Source organism: Eschrichtius robustus, chromosome 13 (assembly GCF_028021215.1).
Source record: "Eschrichtius robustus isolate mEscRob2 chromosome 13, mEscRob2.pri, whole genome shotgun sequence".
In the NCBI taxonomy this organism is placed as follows: Eukaryota; Metazoa; Chordata; class Mammalia; order Artiodactyla; family Eschrichtiidae; genus Eschrichtius; species Eschrichtius robustus.
This window is the reverse complement of record NC_090836.1, coordinates 102,810,227-102,827,903: the sequence shown is the minus strand read 5'-3', so window position 1 is coordinate 102,827,903 and position 17,677 is coordinate 102,810,227. Positions and strand designations below refer to the sequence as shown.

At 40.7% G+C, this 17,677-nt stretch overlaps 1 protein-coding gene across 1 annotated transcript in view; it reads right to left on the bottom strand.

Moving 5' to 3' along the window:
* The window catches only part of ATXN10 (ataxin 10), a 153,310-nt gene that overhangs the window by 96,267 nt on the left and 39,366 nt on the right, over positions 1–17,677 (bottom strand). The window contains exons 5-7 of the mRNA XM_068560526.1: positions 16,671–16,829; positions 9,694–9,774; positions 1,680–1,845 (exon numbers count right to left, since the gene is read on the bottom strand). Of these exons, the coding sequence (XP_068416627.1) occupies positions 1,680–1,845; positions 9,694–9,774; positions 16,671–16,829 (406 nt within the window). The remainder of the gene's footprint in view (positions 1–1,679; positions 1,846–9,693; positions 9,775–16,670; positions 16,830–17,677) is intronic.

The following is a 17,677-nucleotide window of genomic DNA, read 5'->3' as shown; positions in this document are numbered from 1 at the left end:
TAACTTTAAGACAGAAGGAAAGGAAGGAGCAGACAAAAATAAAGAGAATTCTTGAAGTAAAGAGGAGGGAAACAGAATTACTGTAAGCTAGTGTCCATCTCCTTAGTAAAGAAAAGACCTAAATGATCTAGGGCAGGCTCGAGGAGAATTTTAAAATGTATGAAGACATAACTACAAAGACACAGACTACAGCACTAATTATAATAAACAGAAATAAGAACTCAAGTGTCCAATTACAGACAAATAATTATGGTAAATTCTTTACACAGAATGCTACACCGGCATTTTAAAAAGACATTCACTATGTATTGCTTGTTTGTGCACTCAGCAAATATCCACTAAAGTGCCTACTATGTACATAGTTCTTTGAACATAACAGTCAAAACTTTTGCCCTCATGCAACTAACTTACATTCAGGAGAAGAAAAAACAGGAACTTACAAATAGGTGGTACAGAATGATTTCATTTTTTAATTTATTTTATTTATTTATTTTTGGCTGCACTGGGTCTTCGCTGCTGCGCACGGGCGTTCTCTAGGTGTGGCGAGAGGGGGTTACCCTTTGTTGTGGTGCACGGGCTTCTCACTGCGGTGGCTTCTCTTGTTGAGGAGCACGGGCTCTAGGTGCATGGGCTTCAGTAGTTGTGGCACATGGGCTCAGTTGCTCCGCGGCATGTGGGATCTTCCCAGACCAGGGATCAAACCTGTGTCCCCTGCATCGGCAGGCGGATTCTTAACCACTGCGCCACCAGGGAAGCCCAGAATGATTTCATTTTTAATACATATATATATGTTTGTGTATGTGTGTATGTATGCATGCATGTATTTGATGTTATCTGCCTAGAAAAATATATTAACTATTATTTTGTTAAGTCATTAACTCTGGATGGTAAGAATAAGGGCACTGTTCTCCCTTTTCTGTATTTTCGTAACTGTTCTAAAATAAGGATACTGTCTTAGCTCAGGCTCCTATGACAAAATACAATAGACAGGGTGGCTTATAAACAACAAACATTTATTTCTCACAGTTCTGGAGACTGGAAGCCCAAGATCAGGGTGCCAGCGTGGTTGGGTTCTGGGGAGGGGCCTCTCCTAGGCTTCAGATGGCCAACTTCTTGCTGTGCCCTTACATGGTGGAAGGGGTAAGGAATCTTTCTGGGGTGTCTTTTATAAGAGCACTAATTACATTCATGAGGGCCCTCATGACCTAATCACATCCCAAAGGCCCCTACATAGGAATTTTAGAGGGGGAGTGCACCCATCAACATTCAGCAGATACGTTACTTATATAATTGTATGTATGTATTTATGGCTGCGTTGGGTCTTTGTTGCTGTGCGCGGGCTTTCTCTAATTGCGTTAAGCGGGGGCTACTCTTCGCTGCGGTGCCTTCTCTTGTTGCGGAGCACAGGCTCTAGGCACGTGGGCTTCAGTAGTTGTGGCACGTGGGCTTCAGTAGTTGTGGCTCGCGGGCTCTAGAGCGCAGGCTCAGCAGTTGTGGCGCACGGGTTTAGTTGCTCCGCGGCACGTGGGATCTTCCCTGACCAGGGCTCAAACCCATGTCCCCTGCACTGGCAGGCGGATGCTTAACCACTGTGCCATCAGGAAAGTCCCTATAATAGTTTTTAAAGCTTTTGTCCTTAGAGGACCTGGCTGAGTCAGAAACTCTGTCTGTTCTCTTACCTCATCATCAGCATGCTGCTCAGAGGTCAGTTTCAGCACAGTCTTGCACTGATCCACAAAAGTGCTCGCAATCAACTCGGCGTGGCTCAGAAACACAGGGATCTCATCCTTGCTCAGCGGCTCATCACCCATTATTTTGGCTATCATAAGGTCTAACAACGTAACCCTATAAAACATAAAAGATTTTTACATGAATATGCAATACTGAAATTGTATAATGCTAAAAACATTTACAGAGGCCATTTTAAGACAATATTTTTATTTTTAAATTCCTTACTTGTTTATAATGTCTAGCTAGGGAAAACATATTTTTTGTGAATACAATTAATCTTCATCAACTGCCTGTTTTTTAAAATCTTGATTTCTTTGATGTGACTTGGTTACAGAACCAAGCACCTTTTTATATCCATTACTTTCAGCACTGGAATAATTCCACATTTCAGAAATGTTGTCAAATTAAGTTTTATAGTATTTACATCTGCTATAACAATAGCAAAGTTAAGTGGGCTAACATTTATTCACTATTTACTACAGAGCTAAACATTTTGCATACCTTTCCTCATTCAATCTACACAAAACCTTCATGAGGCAGATACCGTCAACAGCCCCAAGAGCAAAGGGGGAAATAAGGCCTAGTGAGGCTAATCAATTTACTTGCCAGTGTCACACGTACTGAGCTGCTGTGGCAGGACTCAAACACAGGATTCAATCTCTGTCTCCTGGGCCAAATGCTTTACCCACTCATTCTACTTGTGAAGGTTGGGTTTTTTGTTTGTTTCATTATTTTACTTTACAAAAAACACAGATCTGAAGACCAAACTTAGGCCATTTGTACTTCAATATTTAAATTATCACTTAAATATTTCTATTCAACAATCTCTTTCCTTCTCCCAGGAAAAACAAACCATACACAGAACAATCTATCCAGCATAAATCAAGTAGGATGTTTCTCCAAATCACATTCTGATTGGGATTTTTTTCTGATATGCATAATTCTCATGTATTTCTATATCAGAAGTGATACAAATATCTAAAATGCTTAGCAAATGGGGGAAAATATACTTGCATTAGGCAGGGAGCATGTCTCACTAAGAGAAAAATAAGAGTTGGTTACTGCTTCAAGTAGAAAATAAAACGTGCTGAACTCTTCCTGTATTTTAGCCAAAGGCTGGCAAAGATCATCAGTCTGTTAATATCACCCACAGACCTCAGCGATTTTCAGAACTCCTAAAACTTCAGATTTCTTATAGAAATTATTAACCCAAAACAAAACAAACAAATAATCCCCTCGGCTGAGCACAGAAGAACAACAAGTAGTTCAGCATTGGGGTATGATTGTTTTCTCGAATTCACATACGATCTTTGAAGATGAACGGGGTGCTCTGGCCCAGAGCCAGGCCTTCCACCTTCCCTGAGCAGGACGATCCTCCGGGAATGCTAAGGAAGAGGCCACCTAGCGCGTATGATTCAAGAGGAACCCAAATGTCTGCTCTAAAAATATTCCTTGTAATGCGGCAGTTATTTCGAGGTCTAAGAAGTCGTGATCCCTGGCTTTAGGGAGTTCAGCACCCAGTGGACTGCTTCCCAAACCAGGGCGAAGAGGAAGGAGGAACAGGACAGGTCGTAACTGGGGGAAAGGACCAAACACCAGGCAGAGCTGGAGCGAGGAAGGAGCAGATCCCGAAGGGGTCAGGAGGGCTCAGGACAAAAGGTGGGCCACGGGGTGGTGCGATCCAGGCTGTCCAGCAGCCACAGGAAGGCCCTGGGGTCCAAGGAGACCGGCTGACAGGGGGAGACGTGGGAGGTGGCCCCAAGAGGTGAGGTAAACGCAGACCTCCTGCCTGCTTTACACAGTCACCCAGGGGCAGTGCTTCCCTCAGACTTCTGCCTGGCTCAGGCGATGCACCTCTACACTCTGTTAGGTGATTACAAGATGGGAGATCTAAGGAGATGGGGAATGAGTGATTTGGAAGGAAAAAAGGGGAGAAAAAAATCAGAAATGAATCTTTAAAATATAAAAATACAAACCAAGCTTGGATATTATCTGAGAAAAAATTATACTTCATTAAATGATCGTACTTATATTAAGTCATCTGCCAATAAAAACTTTTACAGGCTCCCACTGTTAAGGAGTGGGTCCAAAAACTTTAGTCTGATATATGGGGCTCTCTCACTCAGAATCCCCACCTAACTCTCCAACTCCCTCTACTTCTAGCCACCATCAAAAACTATCCTTCTCGGGAATTCCCTGGCAGTCCAGTGGTTAGGACTCTGCGCTTTCAATGCCGAGGGCCCAGGTTCAATCCCTGGTTGGGGAACTAAGATCCCACAAGCCACACAGCGCGGCCAAGAAAAAGAAAAACAAAAACCAAAACAAAACAAAAAATCCTGCTCATAAAATAAAGGGATCACACACAGGACATATAATTCAAGTAGGAAATTTTCTTTCAGAAGCATTTATTTTGATTGTGCATTTCATCTGCCATCCCCACTTCTATGCCAGAAAACATATGTGTACTGAAAAGTACTGCAGTCAGGGAAAATGGGACATAATGTGGAATGTCTTACTTCTTCCAGTCTCGGGGGAACCACACTAAATACTTCCTTGAAAACATAACAGAACACAAGTGGTCTAACAAATCTATTCACTCAGGAGTGAAGGATGCAAAAGTAGAAAGACCCAGTCAGGGACCTCCCTGGTGGTCCAGTGGTAAAGAATCCACCTTCCAATGCAGGGGACGTGGGTTTGATCCCCGGTCAGGGAACTAAGATCCCACATGCTGCGGGGCATCTAAGCCCGCGCGCCACAACTACTGAGCCCAAGAGCCTCAACTAGAGAGCCCACGTGCTCTGAAGCCTGCATGCCACAACAAAAGATCCCCTGCCGCAACTAAGACCTGACGCAGCCAAAACTAACTAACTAAATAAATAATTTAACCGGGGGGGAAAAACTAAACCCAGTCAAAGAGGTCAGAGACTAGCTGTCTAAAATTATTACACCTCAGTCTCACTTCCTTTAAACCAGAAATCATCACTTGAGCTGCCTCAGGCTCACCAGACACACCACTCAACTCAGAGTCACTCTATAATTGTACCTCTCAATCACTGGCTGTCATTCTACTTCTAATTCACTTCTGATTGAACAGTTACATACCCTGTCCTCAAAATGATGATTCCTGTTTCATAAAAAAACTGACAGCAATGTACACGTGAAGGATTTTAGGAGAAAATTCTATAGCAAGATTCATATTTTAAAGTTATGCTTAAATTGATGCAGTCTACAATTTCAAAAGCCATGCTTGCACCATCTTGAAACAGGTAAGTTTTTTATGAGAGTGAAGGGCAAAGGCGGAGGGTGAAAGAGTGAGAGAGGGAGTTTCATGAGCGTTCTAGGGCAGGAAATAATATCCTATAATTCTGGAAATAAAATATCTGTAATTCAAAGACTGACATCTCCAACAAATTCTGAATTTATATCTGAACTACTCCACCTGTATAATTTGTTGAATGGCATGCCACAAAGGCCAAAACTTTTATTAACCTGGAAAACAGGCTAACCAAGATACAGGCAGACAGCTGTTGCTGAATTAATCTCATTAGTCCCTTCATAAATTACAGATATAAGAAGTTAGTGCATTACAGGGAAAATGATCAGTGATTTGGCATCAGACAGACAGAGTTCAAATACCACCTCTGCTACCTTTGTAACCCAGGGCAAATACCTAAATGGCAAGAATAACACCTATTTCACAAGGTCTTTTTGAGGATTAAATGACAATGGCTGTGTGTTGCCTTCATACACAACAGTGATGCTACCTGGAGGAAAAAGTCAAGATCATCAGAGGAGAAGTAGTAATAACAGCAGAAATATGGAAGCAGAAGTGGCCACTCACAGTTACTGAGTGATAATTACATGCCAGCACTGAGAGCTTTATATACATTTCAGTTAGTAACCACGACAGTTTCAGGGGGTGCCTACCATTATTATCCTCATTTTACAGAATGAAACAGAGTTCCACAAAGTAACTTACCCAAAGTAGTGAGTGGCACAACTAGCCTCTGCTCTTAATTACTATGCTATACAAATTATAAACCTGAAAACTACAAAAGTTGGTTTCCAAGAGCAGCTAGTTTAATTCAATATTACTCCAATTCGCTGGGAAGGGGGACAAGAAAATTGTATAAACACAGGCTCTCATTTCTGCTGAATCATACCATGTGAATTGATTTTGACCCTGTATCCAAATATCTTCACCAAGTAATCTGCCCAAATAAACTACCAGGGTGAAGGAGTCAACTAACTGTGACAACTAAGAGAACCAGCACAAGAAAAGAGCTTCCGAACTCACGTGGCGCTTCCCCTCCCACCACTAAGGGCGGGTGGGCACTGTGCACCCTGGGCCCCCAGGGACCGCCAGCAGGTGCTTAATGAATACAGCGCTTGTTTTGCTGACTGAGCCTCCAGCGTTTTAAATCTAACAGCCCCAACCCGACCGGATACTCTAATTCAGCAGGTTGGGGCCACAGCCTGGGCTTGCCTCAGGAGCCTCTGGTGTGTGTTCCCAGCTGAGACGCCACAAAGGCCCCCCCAGAAATCTCCAGTGCAGTCCCTCATCTGAACCACGCAACACAGAAAATGTCCTGACTGTCTTCTCGGTACTCACAGGATGGTGTGTAGCACCATTCCAGGTGCAAGGGGAGAAGTTAATTCGTTATACATCCCTGTTGAGAAAAGCGTATGTTTTCAATCCTGTTATTCTGTCAACGTTCCACTCTGAACAAAGAATTATCTGTCACTGCCCCAAACGAGTCAACAGGGAACCCAGCAGCCTCGACTTTGCCGCAGACCTCTGAGTGCTCCTGCCAAGACCCCATCCCCTCCTCCTACCCGAGCAAAGACAAGTAAGCAGACTCAGCAGTTCCCACAGTGAGCTCCACCGGAACCGGCCAAGACCCACGAGGTCCATGGCAGCACACCACCTCCTCTTGGCTGACGGAGCCATCTGCTGTCTACAGTATCAACAGAGACGGCAGCTTACAGACAGGCTTCAGTAAGTGTTTGATATTAGTAGAGTTTTCCATTCCAATACTGTTCCAGTACTGATTCTGGTGGGTGTTAAGAATAGAGAACTCACAAGATTCAGTTTCTGTCCTTGAAGAATACATATTCTAGCAGAAAAGCAAATCGTCATGATAAACGTGCAGATGAAGATGCAAAGAACTTTGCCTGGGAAAGTCAGGAGAGCCAACAGAAAGCAGGCAGTATCTGAAAAGGGCCAACAGAGCATGAGTGTGTATTCACCAGAAGGAGAGGGGGTAATCAGGACATTTCGGGCAGAGAAAAGGACACACGCAAAAGCATGAAGCCAAACGGAAAGCCTGGAAAACTGAGAGGAGTTCTGTGTGGCTACGGTGTGGTGACTGGGGGAGAGAATGAGAAGGAGCTGGAAATGAAGCTATGTTTAAAAAGGGCCTTGAACGCCACACCATGGAATCTAACTGCATCCTGTAACAAGTTATATACGCCACTAAACGGCAGGGCAAGACCCACGCAGGCAGTTCAGTAGATGACAGAGGAGAAGAGAAAAACAAAAATTAGAACAATCAGTATTGTTCACAGCAGTATTATTCACAGTAGCTGAAAGGTGGAAGCAACCCAGTTGTCCATCGATGGACGACTAGATAAGCAAAATGTGACATATGTCAATACATACAGTGGAATATTATTCAGCCTTAGGAAGGAAGGAAATTCTGACACGTGCTATAACATGGACTAACCTTAAGGACGCTGTGCTAAGTGAAATAAGCCAGTCAGGAAAGGACAAGTACTGTGTGATTCCACTTATGTGAGGTACAGTTGACCCTTGAACAACATGGATTTGAACTGTGTGGGTCCATGTGTATGTGGAATTTTTTCAATAAACAGGCACTACAGTACTACACGATCTGCCGTTGGCTGAATCCGAGGGCACGGAGGACCCTCGGATGCGGAGGTCGACTGTAAGTTACATTTGGGTTTCTGACTGCGCTGGTGTTCGGTGCCTCTGAGCCCTGCATTGTTCAAGGATCAACTGTACTTAGGGGAGTCAAGTTCACAGAGACAGAAAGTAGAATGGTGGTTGCCAGGGGCTGGGGGAGGGGGAAATGTGGGTAGTTGTTTAATGGGTATAGTTTCAATTTTACAAGATGAAAAAGTTCGGGAGACTGGTTGCACAACAATGTGAATACACTTAAACTACTGAACTGTACGTTTTAAAAAGATTACGATGGTAAATTCTATATTATGTGTATTTTATCACAGTTTTTAAACAGGCTGTAGCCAAAGTCCAGTCAAAGGTGACATGTAAACCAGAGCTGCGACAAGCGAGTGAATTCACAACATACTACGGTGATATACTCGGTAAGGCTTACTGACCAGTGTAAAGCGGAAAGTGGAGGAGGAGGTGGGGATAACTCTGAGGTTTCCAATCCAGTAGGTGATGTTACACTAATGAATATACTAGATAAAACGTTTCATGAGTAAGAAAAATTCATTCGTCTACACAAGCTTTCATTCAAAAACTTTTTTTAGCGCTTGTTACGTGCCACGCACTGGCTAGGAAATGTGGACACCACAGAATAAAAAAGACCAAATCCTGGCCCTCACAGAGCTAACAATCTAACACTAGTGTCATACAATGGCAAGCAGGTGTGTGACGTGATACAATGTGTAACAGACGACATGATGAAACAAAAGCACTTCTCCTTTGGAAGAAAAATAGAGGACGGGGAGGAGGTGGCAGGTGAGTAAGGAATTTGTATGAAGTAGGAAAGCCGTGGCTGCAAGTTCTGTATAAATAAAAATGGACAATGTTTAGTCTGTCATCCTCATTTAGGTAGGAAATGGATCAGTTAACAATAGATCATCTGATAGGAATATGGAAAATATAAACTTGAATATTAAACTGTGTATTCTCCTTGCATTCGGACGTTCCTTACTGCAAAGCAATTTACTAATTTATAGCACTATTCTTCGTATTACTTATTTTAATTCTTTTTCTGCAAGAGAAGTATGCGTATGACAGTGGTGGCAGGGGGTACTGGATTTATAAATATGGCATTTAAACTGACTTTAAAAGCACAAACTTTTCCTTTTTGTTAAAAGATATTAAAGAAGAAAAAAACACTACTTAACAAAACTACAAAGGAGTGCATAAAGATTAACTGTTGGAACCCAAATGTACAGAAAGAATTTCAAAACCACAGCAATTATCAAAATTGTGACTACAATCAAAAGATTAACATTTTTTACGGTTTTTGATCATTAGATCTGTGCCTTCTGGGTAAGTTTTATTTTCCTAAGGCAACATTTCCAATCAGGTTAGGAAAAACATACACTCTTGGAATGGACCGAGTACTAGGAATCATTTTATTCAATCCTCTAATTTTACATGTCAAGAAACTGAATCCAAACAAGGTGAAAGACCTGGCTAAGGTCACATAAAGAGTTACCATGACAACAAAGCACAGAGCCAAGGTACTAAGGTCTCTGGGCTCAGAGGGCACTGCTCTTCCCCTGCACGGCCAGTGAAGGTCACAGAGGGGTACTGATTTTCTTTCAGTCTAAAATGAAAATGGTCTACTGGAAAACTATAAACCTAGCAGAATGTATCCCAAATCATGACAGCAGGGATGTGAACAAATGAGCACATTTCACCTATACAGCTGTAATACACAGCTGCATGATTTACTTTTATAAAATCGAGGGACAAGCATAACATTTTGTTCTTAACATTTTTTAATATGGTTTTCCTGAATAATGGCGCCAACCTGGATTCTGCAACCCTACGTAAATCACTGCCTATTGTGGCTGAGCTGTAATGTTAACCAACCAATTTGAAACCATTACTGACACAGAAACATGTATTTAGAGATTTTGTGCCAACTAAGAAACCACACAGTTTTTCAGTCATGTGTACAGAATACTCTATATGGAATGCTAAATACTCAAAACCACACTGGTTTTTGGGGTTACCTTTCTTGATTGCTCATTTTGGCATACATGACTTTAACCAATTCCGGGCTTTTCAGAAAATGGTCTGTAATAATCAAGAACCTAAGAAAAAAGGAGGGAAAGGTTTGGTTACTACAAACATAGTAAAATAGACATGGCCTTATCTACTTTATAGGCATATCTTATACATAAAAGTACTCCTGTTTATTGAATTTTTGATTAGCTGTAATCTTCAAATGTTTTAGAGGTTCACATACTACTTTTCTATTAGCAGCTAAAAGAAAATGAAAACCCTCGAAATATTTTTCTCCGATTTTACTTCTGAAAAATGTATTGAAATGATTCAAATTTATTCAACTGGAGGAAAGGGCCTACTATAGTTTTTATCTAAGTTGAGAAAGGAAAATACTTCACTATAGTTTAAACAGTAATATGAAATTTAGCTACAAGTTCAGGTATAATAAAACATATTAAATTGTTTTAGTCAGAAACTTAGTGCTAAAATTAACCAGAGAAATAGACATGTCATACTTTTTATTTAAACATATGCCAACAACACAGTAATGAACACTGGCTTGATCATCTACTCCTTAGGAGCTCTCAAGTTACCAAGAAAACATCCTCACTGTCGAGCAATGCACTCATCGAAACTGAGAGATCAACTTGGGGAAACCCTTGAGGCAAAGATTACAAGCATATTTCTTCAAAGTACCACTGTGACACCTAAAAAGATTGAATAGTACTATTAATTAATTCTGAATCATATTTACCAGAGGGCATCTGAAGACTTAAGAACTAAAGAATATACTACTCATAACCAAGGTTATGAATAAGCATGACAGTAAAGCATTTATATTGACAAACACGGTTTATTTAATCACTTCTTAATAAATAACAGAATAAAAGTATGCCTTTTAAGTATGGTAGCCAAATGAAGCATATTAACTACCACGACACAGTGTCACTTCATATAAACACAAAACCTAAACACATATTCTGTTTCTTCCACAACCTTTCAAATAAGTGATCAACACTGATGTAAAATATTTCTAACAATGGGTAATATTCAAAATTCTCAATTTTCACGTCAATTTAGGTAGGTCATCAAACAGTGACAACAGAAATTCATGCATATCAAGCCAGGTATACAAAACTGTGATCCTAAAGCTCATCCATAATTCACCTATTTGGAGCTCAAAACATTTTCCCACAAGAACATTCATTCAAAAACACAACATTCCAAATACTGTGTGCGAGGCGCTAGGTCCCAAGCCATAATTCCAAACTCTAACGGTGGAGAAAGACACACGCATATAGAGATAATTAGAGAAAAATGTCTTAGGTGCAGCACACAGGCACACATCATGGATTACAGAAACAACAAAGTTTATCTAACTAGAGGGCTGCAGGGAAGAGGGGCAATGGATGGGACAGCAGAATCAGGAGTTCGGTGAATCCCTAGTTGCAGAGGGAAGGGAGAGCATTTAAATTAGAGGTGACACAAAAGGACTTGAAAAGACTGCTTGAAGGAAAGAAGAGCAGTGTACTAAGAGAATTATAAACAATAAAATACTACCAGGGTTTAAAGAGGGACTCAGGACCTAACACTTATGTCCTTGAATGTTACTGTAAACAGCCGTCAGCCTGCAGAACTGTCAGTTGAAGGGAGCTTCACCAAGCTTTGAGTTTATTAAGACTGAGGTTGACAACCACGCCTTCTTTCCTGATACTGGTCATTAGTGCTCTTTCTTTTTTCTTAAATCAATTTTGTTGATCTTTTTAAAGAGTCAACTTTGCCTTTGTTAATCTTTTCTACTGTTTTTCTGTTTTCCACGTTATTGACTTGTGTCCTTTTATTTTCTTCTTTCTACTGAGGATTTACTGTACTCTTCTCTATCTTCATAAAGTAGAACCTTAAGTCACTGATTTCAGACCTACTTTTCTGACATAAAGACTTAAAGCTATAAATTTCCCTCTCAACCCTGCTTCAGCTTTATCCCACAAATTTTATGCTTTTTTTATCCTTCAGTTCAAAAGATTTTCTAATTTGCCTTGTGATTTCCTTTTTGACAAATCAATTATTTAGATGTGCTAATTTCCAAAACTTTAGAATTTTTCTACATCATCTTGCTATGGTTTACTAGGCTAATTGTGGTCAGGGAACATATTCCGTATGTTTTCAATCCTTTTCATATATTCATTGAGACTTTTTATAGCCCAGACTATGGTCTATCTTAGCGAACATAATGCAGACAGTTGAAAAGAAAGTAAATTTTCGAAGTGTTGAGACAACGTTCTATAAACCAGACTCACGCGAAGGTGGCTACCTATCTCAGTACTACTGAGATCATCTACATCTATACTGATGCTTGTCTACTTCTATCAGTGGCTAAAAAGTGAGTGTTAAAATCTCCAACTATCACTTCCAATTCCAGGCATAACAGATGAACAATTGACCTCCTACCTTAAACAACTACAAAAGCAGACAAAATATATTAAACAGTTTTCAGACAAGAAACAACAAACCCAATTCAATCAGGTTGTGCAAATAAAAGGCACTTTGGAGAATTTCCTCCTAAACAAATAAATTACCCTAAAAAATGCATGCTAAGTGTATTCTGATCAATATTTTTATAAAATCCTTATGGCCTAATTAGCAGACTGAGACACACTCAGTGAAGGAAAGAGTTATTCTACATGCTGGAATGTGTGGTGAAGAAGTGGAACTTGAATTGAAAACATTTTCCACACATAGGGGTGGTCAAGGGTGCAGGGAATGGGGCAAAGACAAAGGAAAGATGGGTCCACTACGGTGCTGTCGCTGTGACCACCAGCATTACCTGGAGCTAAAATGAAAGTAGGTCCATACTGAGACCTTTATACCAAGATAAATTCCAAGCAGATCAAACACTTAAAACATCAAAACTGAAATGATACAATACTGGGAGAAAACCTAAGTAGAGAAAAGGCCTTTATAGCTATTACCAAAAATCTTAAGACATTAAAAAAGACCGGCAATTTCATCTACTAAAATATCAAAACACTTTACATGAAGAAAAGTGCCACAAGCAAAGTCAAAAGACAAAAAAGTGAGAAAAAAATTTGGATTCTATTTCATACAAAGGACTAATATCCCTAATTTAAAAAATATTCCTACGTATATAGAAAAGACTGTCATCCTAATAGAAAAATGGGTGAAGAAAATGAGAATGTACATAAAGGAAAATTAGACTCTTCAATATATAAAAAGATGCTCAACCTCATAACAAGAAAAATACAAAATAAAACTATACAATGATACTATTCTAAACCTTGGCAGGATTGGCAAATCCAAAACTTTGATAGCGCACTCTGTTAGCAATGATAAAGGAAACCCGGTACTACTCTCAAAATCTGCCAAGGGAAGTGTATACTGGTATAACATCTATGAAGGACAACTTGGAAGTGTCTGTCAAAATTATAAAAGCACATTCTCTAGTAACTGCAGCACTTGTGAATTTATCCTACAATCATACTTGCCCATACGCAGGATGACATATGTGTCAACAAGGCCACAGGACAGCTCCACTCAGACGCAGAGAAGGCACCTCAAACTTAATGCAGTCAAAACGAACTCCTGATGTCCCCTAGCCCCACCCCAAACTGTTCCACCCACCTCACTCACTCAAACAAGCCAAAAACCCAGCTCCCACCCTTGCCTTCCTCTCTCCCACCTCACCCCCAAAATCGAATCCATAATAAGCCCCATCAGCTCCGCCTGCAGAGCACACGCAATCTACTCATCTCTCTTCACCCCACTGCGACGACCCTCATCTAAGCCACCCTGGCCTCCTGACAACTACAACTGCCTCCTAACAGGCAGCCCAGCCTCCATTCCTCCCTCTCCCCTCCCCACAGCTCAACCTCAGTCCAGCAACCAGAGGGAGCCTTCGAAACACAGACCAGGGACTTCCCTGGTGGCTCAGTGGTTAAGAATCCGCCTGCCAGCGCAGGGGACATGGGTTCGAGCCGTGGTCAGGGAAGATCCCACATACTGCAGAGCAACTAAGCCCGTGCGCCACAACTACCGAGCCTGCGCCCTAGAGCCCGCGAGCCACAATTACTGAGCCCGCGCGCCATAACTACTGAAGCCCACGTGCCTACAGCCCGTGCTCCGTAGCAAGAGAAGCCACCGCAATGAGACACCTGCGCACCGCAACGAAGACCCAACGCAGCCAAAAATAATTAAGTATGTATAACTAACTAACTAACTAACTAATACAGACCAGGTCGTTCCATACACTGCTTAAAACTCCCCAATCGCCTCTCACGGCAAAGAGTAAATCGATCGCCTTTTCCTGGTTCACAAAGCCCCACATCACTGGCCTCCAGGTACCCCTTCACCCACTACGTTGTCCAAACCCTGGGCTCCCTAGTCCTGCGACAGAGGCCTCTGCCTTGGGGTCTTTGCACCCTGTGTATTCACTGCTGGGACTGTTCTTCCCAATCTGTCTCCACCTTTACCCACAGATCTTCCAATGACTGGCTACCCAGTTCTCGGTTCAAATGTCACCAACTCGGGAAAGATTTCCTTGACCTCCAAATTTTAAAGTAGCACAAAGTTACTCTGCGTCACATCACCTCACCAGAGTACTTAATCAAAATTCAACATGGGAATTCCCGGGCGGTCAAGTGGTTAGGACGCCACGCTTCCACTGCAGGGGTCCTGCATGCCATGGCCAAAAAAAAAAAAAGATCCAACATTGATTCTTGTTTTTTCCACTGTCTGTCTTCTGTACCAATCATGTTTGTATTACTACTAATAAAATACTAGCTAATACTATACAGGGTTTACTATGAGTCAAGTACCATTCTAAGGGACAGCTTAGTACACATTCTGTGTATTTCTCTTCCAATTTATCTGACATTTGTTATACATTTATTTGGGGTTTTAGGTTCATTATCTGTCTCTCTCACTAAAACGTAACGTCTTATTAATTTTGAATCTCCAGTGCCATGAACAGTACCTGGTACACTTCAAAAACTCCATCAATAATTACTGAATTAATTAATTAATGTTTGAAGCAAGCATCTGCATGTTTTCTGAATTTCCTAGAAGCCTGCACAAAGCAGGAATAGTTTCTAATCCACGGGTTTTCCAAGATAAAAGCAAATCAGATCCCTCATGAAAAGGGCAATTAGTCTTTGCAGAGAAACCAGAGCCCCTTCCCTTGTGACACTGCGGGCAGCGCTCTCAGCAAAGTCCTCACGGTGGGCCCTCAATAAGATAGAGCAAAGCCACTTGGGCACTACTGCTCAGTGTAAGCCAGGCCCCAAACCAGGGAAGTGCAGACAGGCAGCTCCCGGATGTGCAGGATCAACCCAGGAAAAACTCTGAGTACCCACAGAGGTGCAGATGGACTATTCATTTTTCAGGTGAATCTCCTAAGCATTCCTTTGCACTTCTGAGTTATTCAGGTAAGTACTGAGTAGCAATGACGTCAAGCTTGTGCTCACCAGGTAACCAGTCAAATGCAAAACCATATGCTTTAAAAGTCACCGGAACTGAATACTGGCTCGTTCGCTTTAACCAAATATAATTAAAAAGGTAAAGTCATCAGAGCAAAGGGCAAGAATGACATCTTAAGGTATTGCCATTCAAGCTCAGACAGGCAGACAGCAAGACAGGCAGTGTCGCTACCCAACAGTCCTTGTGCCAAACCAACCGTTCCAGTGAGTTTGTAACCATGTCCACATGCCTTCAAGACAACATATGGGACACGAAATTCAAAAGTCTGGAAACTTCTAACCTAAATCAATTCTTTCATTTTAGAAATAAGGAAGAAGAGGCCCACAGAAGTTCAGTGCCTTAGTTAAGGTTCCTCATTTACCTAAAAATCAAAACAAACGCTCAGTTTCCTGACTTCTGTGGTGCCTCCTGGGATGCTCCCCAGGTACTTCTGCTCCGGCAGCCTGTCTGGAACGAAGTTCAGGTGAACTTAAACCCTGAGCTAGGGTCTGGTTCTTCTGCTGCTTTCAGGTCAAAACAATGAGGAGTAAAATCCATTTATTCTTTCTTTCATTCAACAAATAGTAAACATCTACTAGTGAGTAAAGATAGCAGCATTTTTACTTTGGCACTATTTAAAGGATAAGAACTGTCTCTCACAAGTTTACAATACAGGCAGAAAAAAAGCATTCTGTCTGGACATCCATACAGACAATTGGAATTCTTTGCTACACCACCTTATGGCATAACATTGAGTGTATAATCCTGGCGGCGAATAATATTAGATACACAAAGCAATGACGATGGAATGCCAGTGACAGGTAGATTTTTTTCTTGCAACTCAAAAATGGTCATTTAAATGGCTGTCAATTATGCATGAGTTTTTATATGTTAGCTGCTGGGACTGTTTTTCTAAATATAATATGCTTTCCATTCCAGGGGCTACACGAAGTTACAAGCAAATTCTCAACTTTCACTCAGAATTCATTGCGTTGACTTTCTTACCCTATATCTGCTCAAGGGAAGAACCAAAGATAAAGACCTTTATAACAAGAAGAGTCTCAATCACGTTTAATATTTTCTAAGCTATAAACTTTAAATTTGTAATTAAATTCTTTTGCAGAATTACTATTTCTGTAAATGCAGAAATTTTGTGGTAATATTTTATGAGGGAGGTGGGGTCCCACTAATCAGAAACATAAAATGCCACAAAGACATTTAGGGCCTGTAAGTAATACTCCAGCTTTATGGAAAATAGAACAAATTATCTTGGGAGAGGATCAAAAATATATTCCATCCAAAGCAGAAGTCAGAATAGAAAGGACATCAGAGAAACACATATTTATTTACAAACAAGAAAGGCTAGAAATGGGATCTTTTCCTAGTTTTTCAACATATGTTAAGCTTTAACTTATCGTTCAATTGTTATAATTCAAACTTTTACTTAAACCTCTACCAGGAAAGTGATGTCAGGATGTTTAAGCAGCCACATTTCTAACAAGATACTCACGGCCATTCCGATTCAGGCTGCTTCTGGTGAGCTTCTATGACATCAATCGCAATATTGAGGTTTTCTTCCAGCTCCTTCATTCTTTCAGAATTAAGGGATGTGAACAAAATCATTGATGAGTAGGCAACAATTTTTTTGTCTGGATGATTTAAGCAAGACCTTCCAAATAAAGAAATCAGGGTGTTAGCCCAACTCAGCAGCATGATAAAACATGATTATAACTCATAAATAATAATAATCTCATTAACAAGTTCAGTATATACTGATATTTTTAAGGATTTAATGAAGAATTACAACACTTTTAAACAAGTACATAATTTATGGCAAAAATAGCAAATTGAAAATTAGTCACGACACAGAGTACCCAATACAAAAGCTGCAGTTCACTTATGAGTCAGAGGCAAAAAGCAAATGACATCTGATTAAAGAAAAAGATAAAATGATTACATTTATAAAGCATTAAAATGTTCATTCTTGTTAGAAAAAACATCAAAAGGCAAAAATTGATACTTCAATGACTACAGACATTTCTTTAACAGTTTGAGGGACAGAATGTTTAAGGGAAAGATGATATATTGGCAAGAAATAAAACTTGGAGTCAAAAGCCTCCGTATTAACTCCCGGTTCATCCACCTATCAGCTATGTGATCTTAGAAAGGTCACTAATTTATCAATTTTCAATTATATTATGGGTTATGCACTATGGCAGGATTTTTTTTTCTTTCATTTAAACTTCATAATACTCTTCTGGAGGAGGTATTATCCTTATATTATAGATGAAGAATGTGTTGACTTTACTTGCCCAAAGGCACAAAGCCAGTACCTGCCAAAGCTAAATTCAAATTTGGTTGTATGTGTCCCACAAACACATATAGAGTGAAGTCACATAACCTCTTTCGGTGTGTTTTCTGACATAAAAATGGAATATAATAACAAGACCTCCTTGGCCTGTCTCAGAGGGCTTCTGTGAGGACCAGATTTGATAACGAATGTAAAACCACCATGTA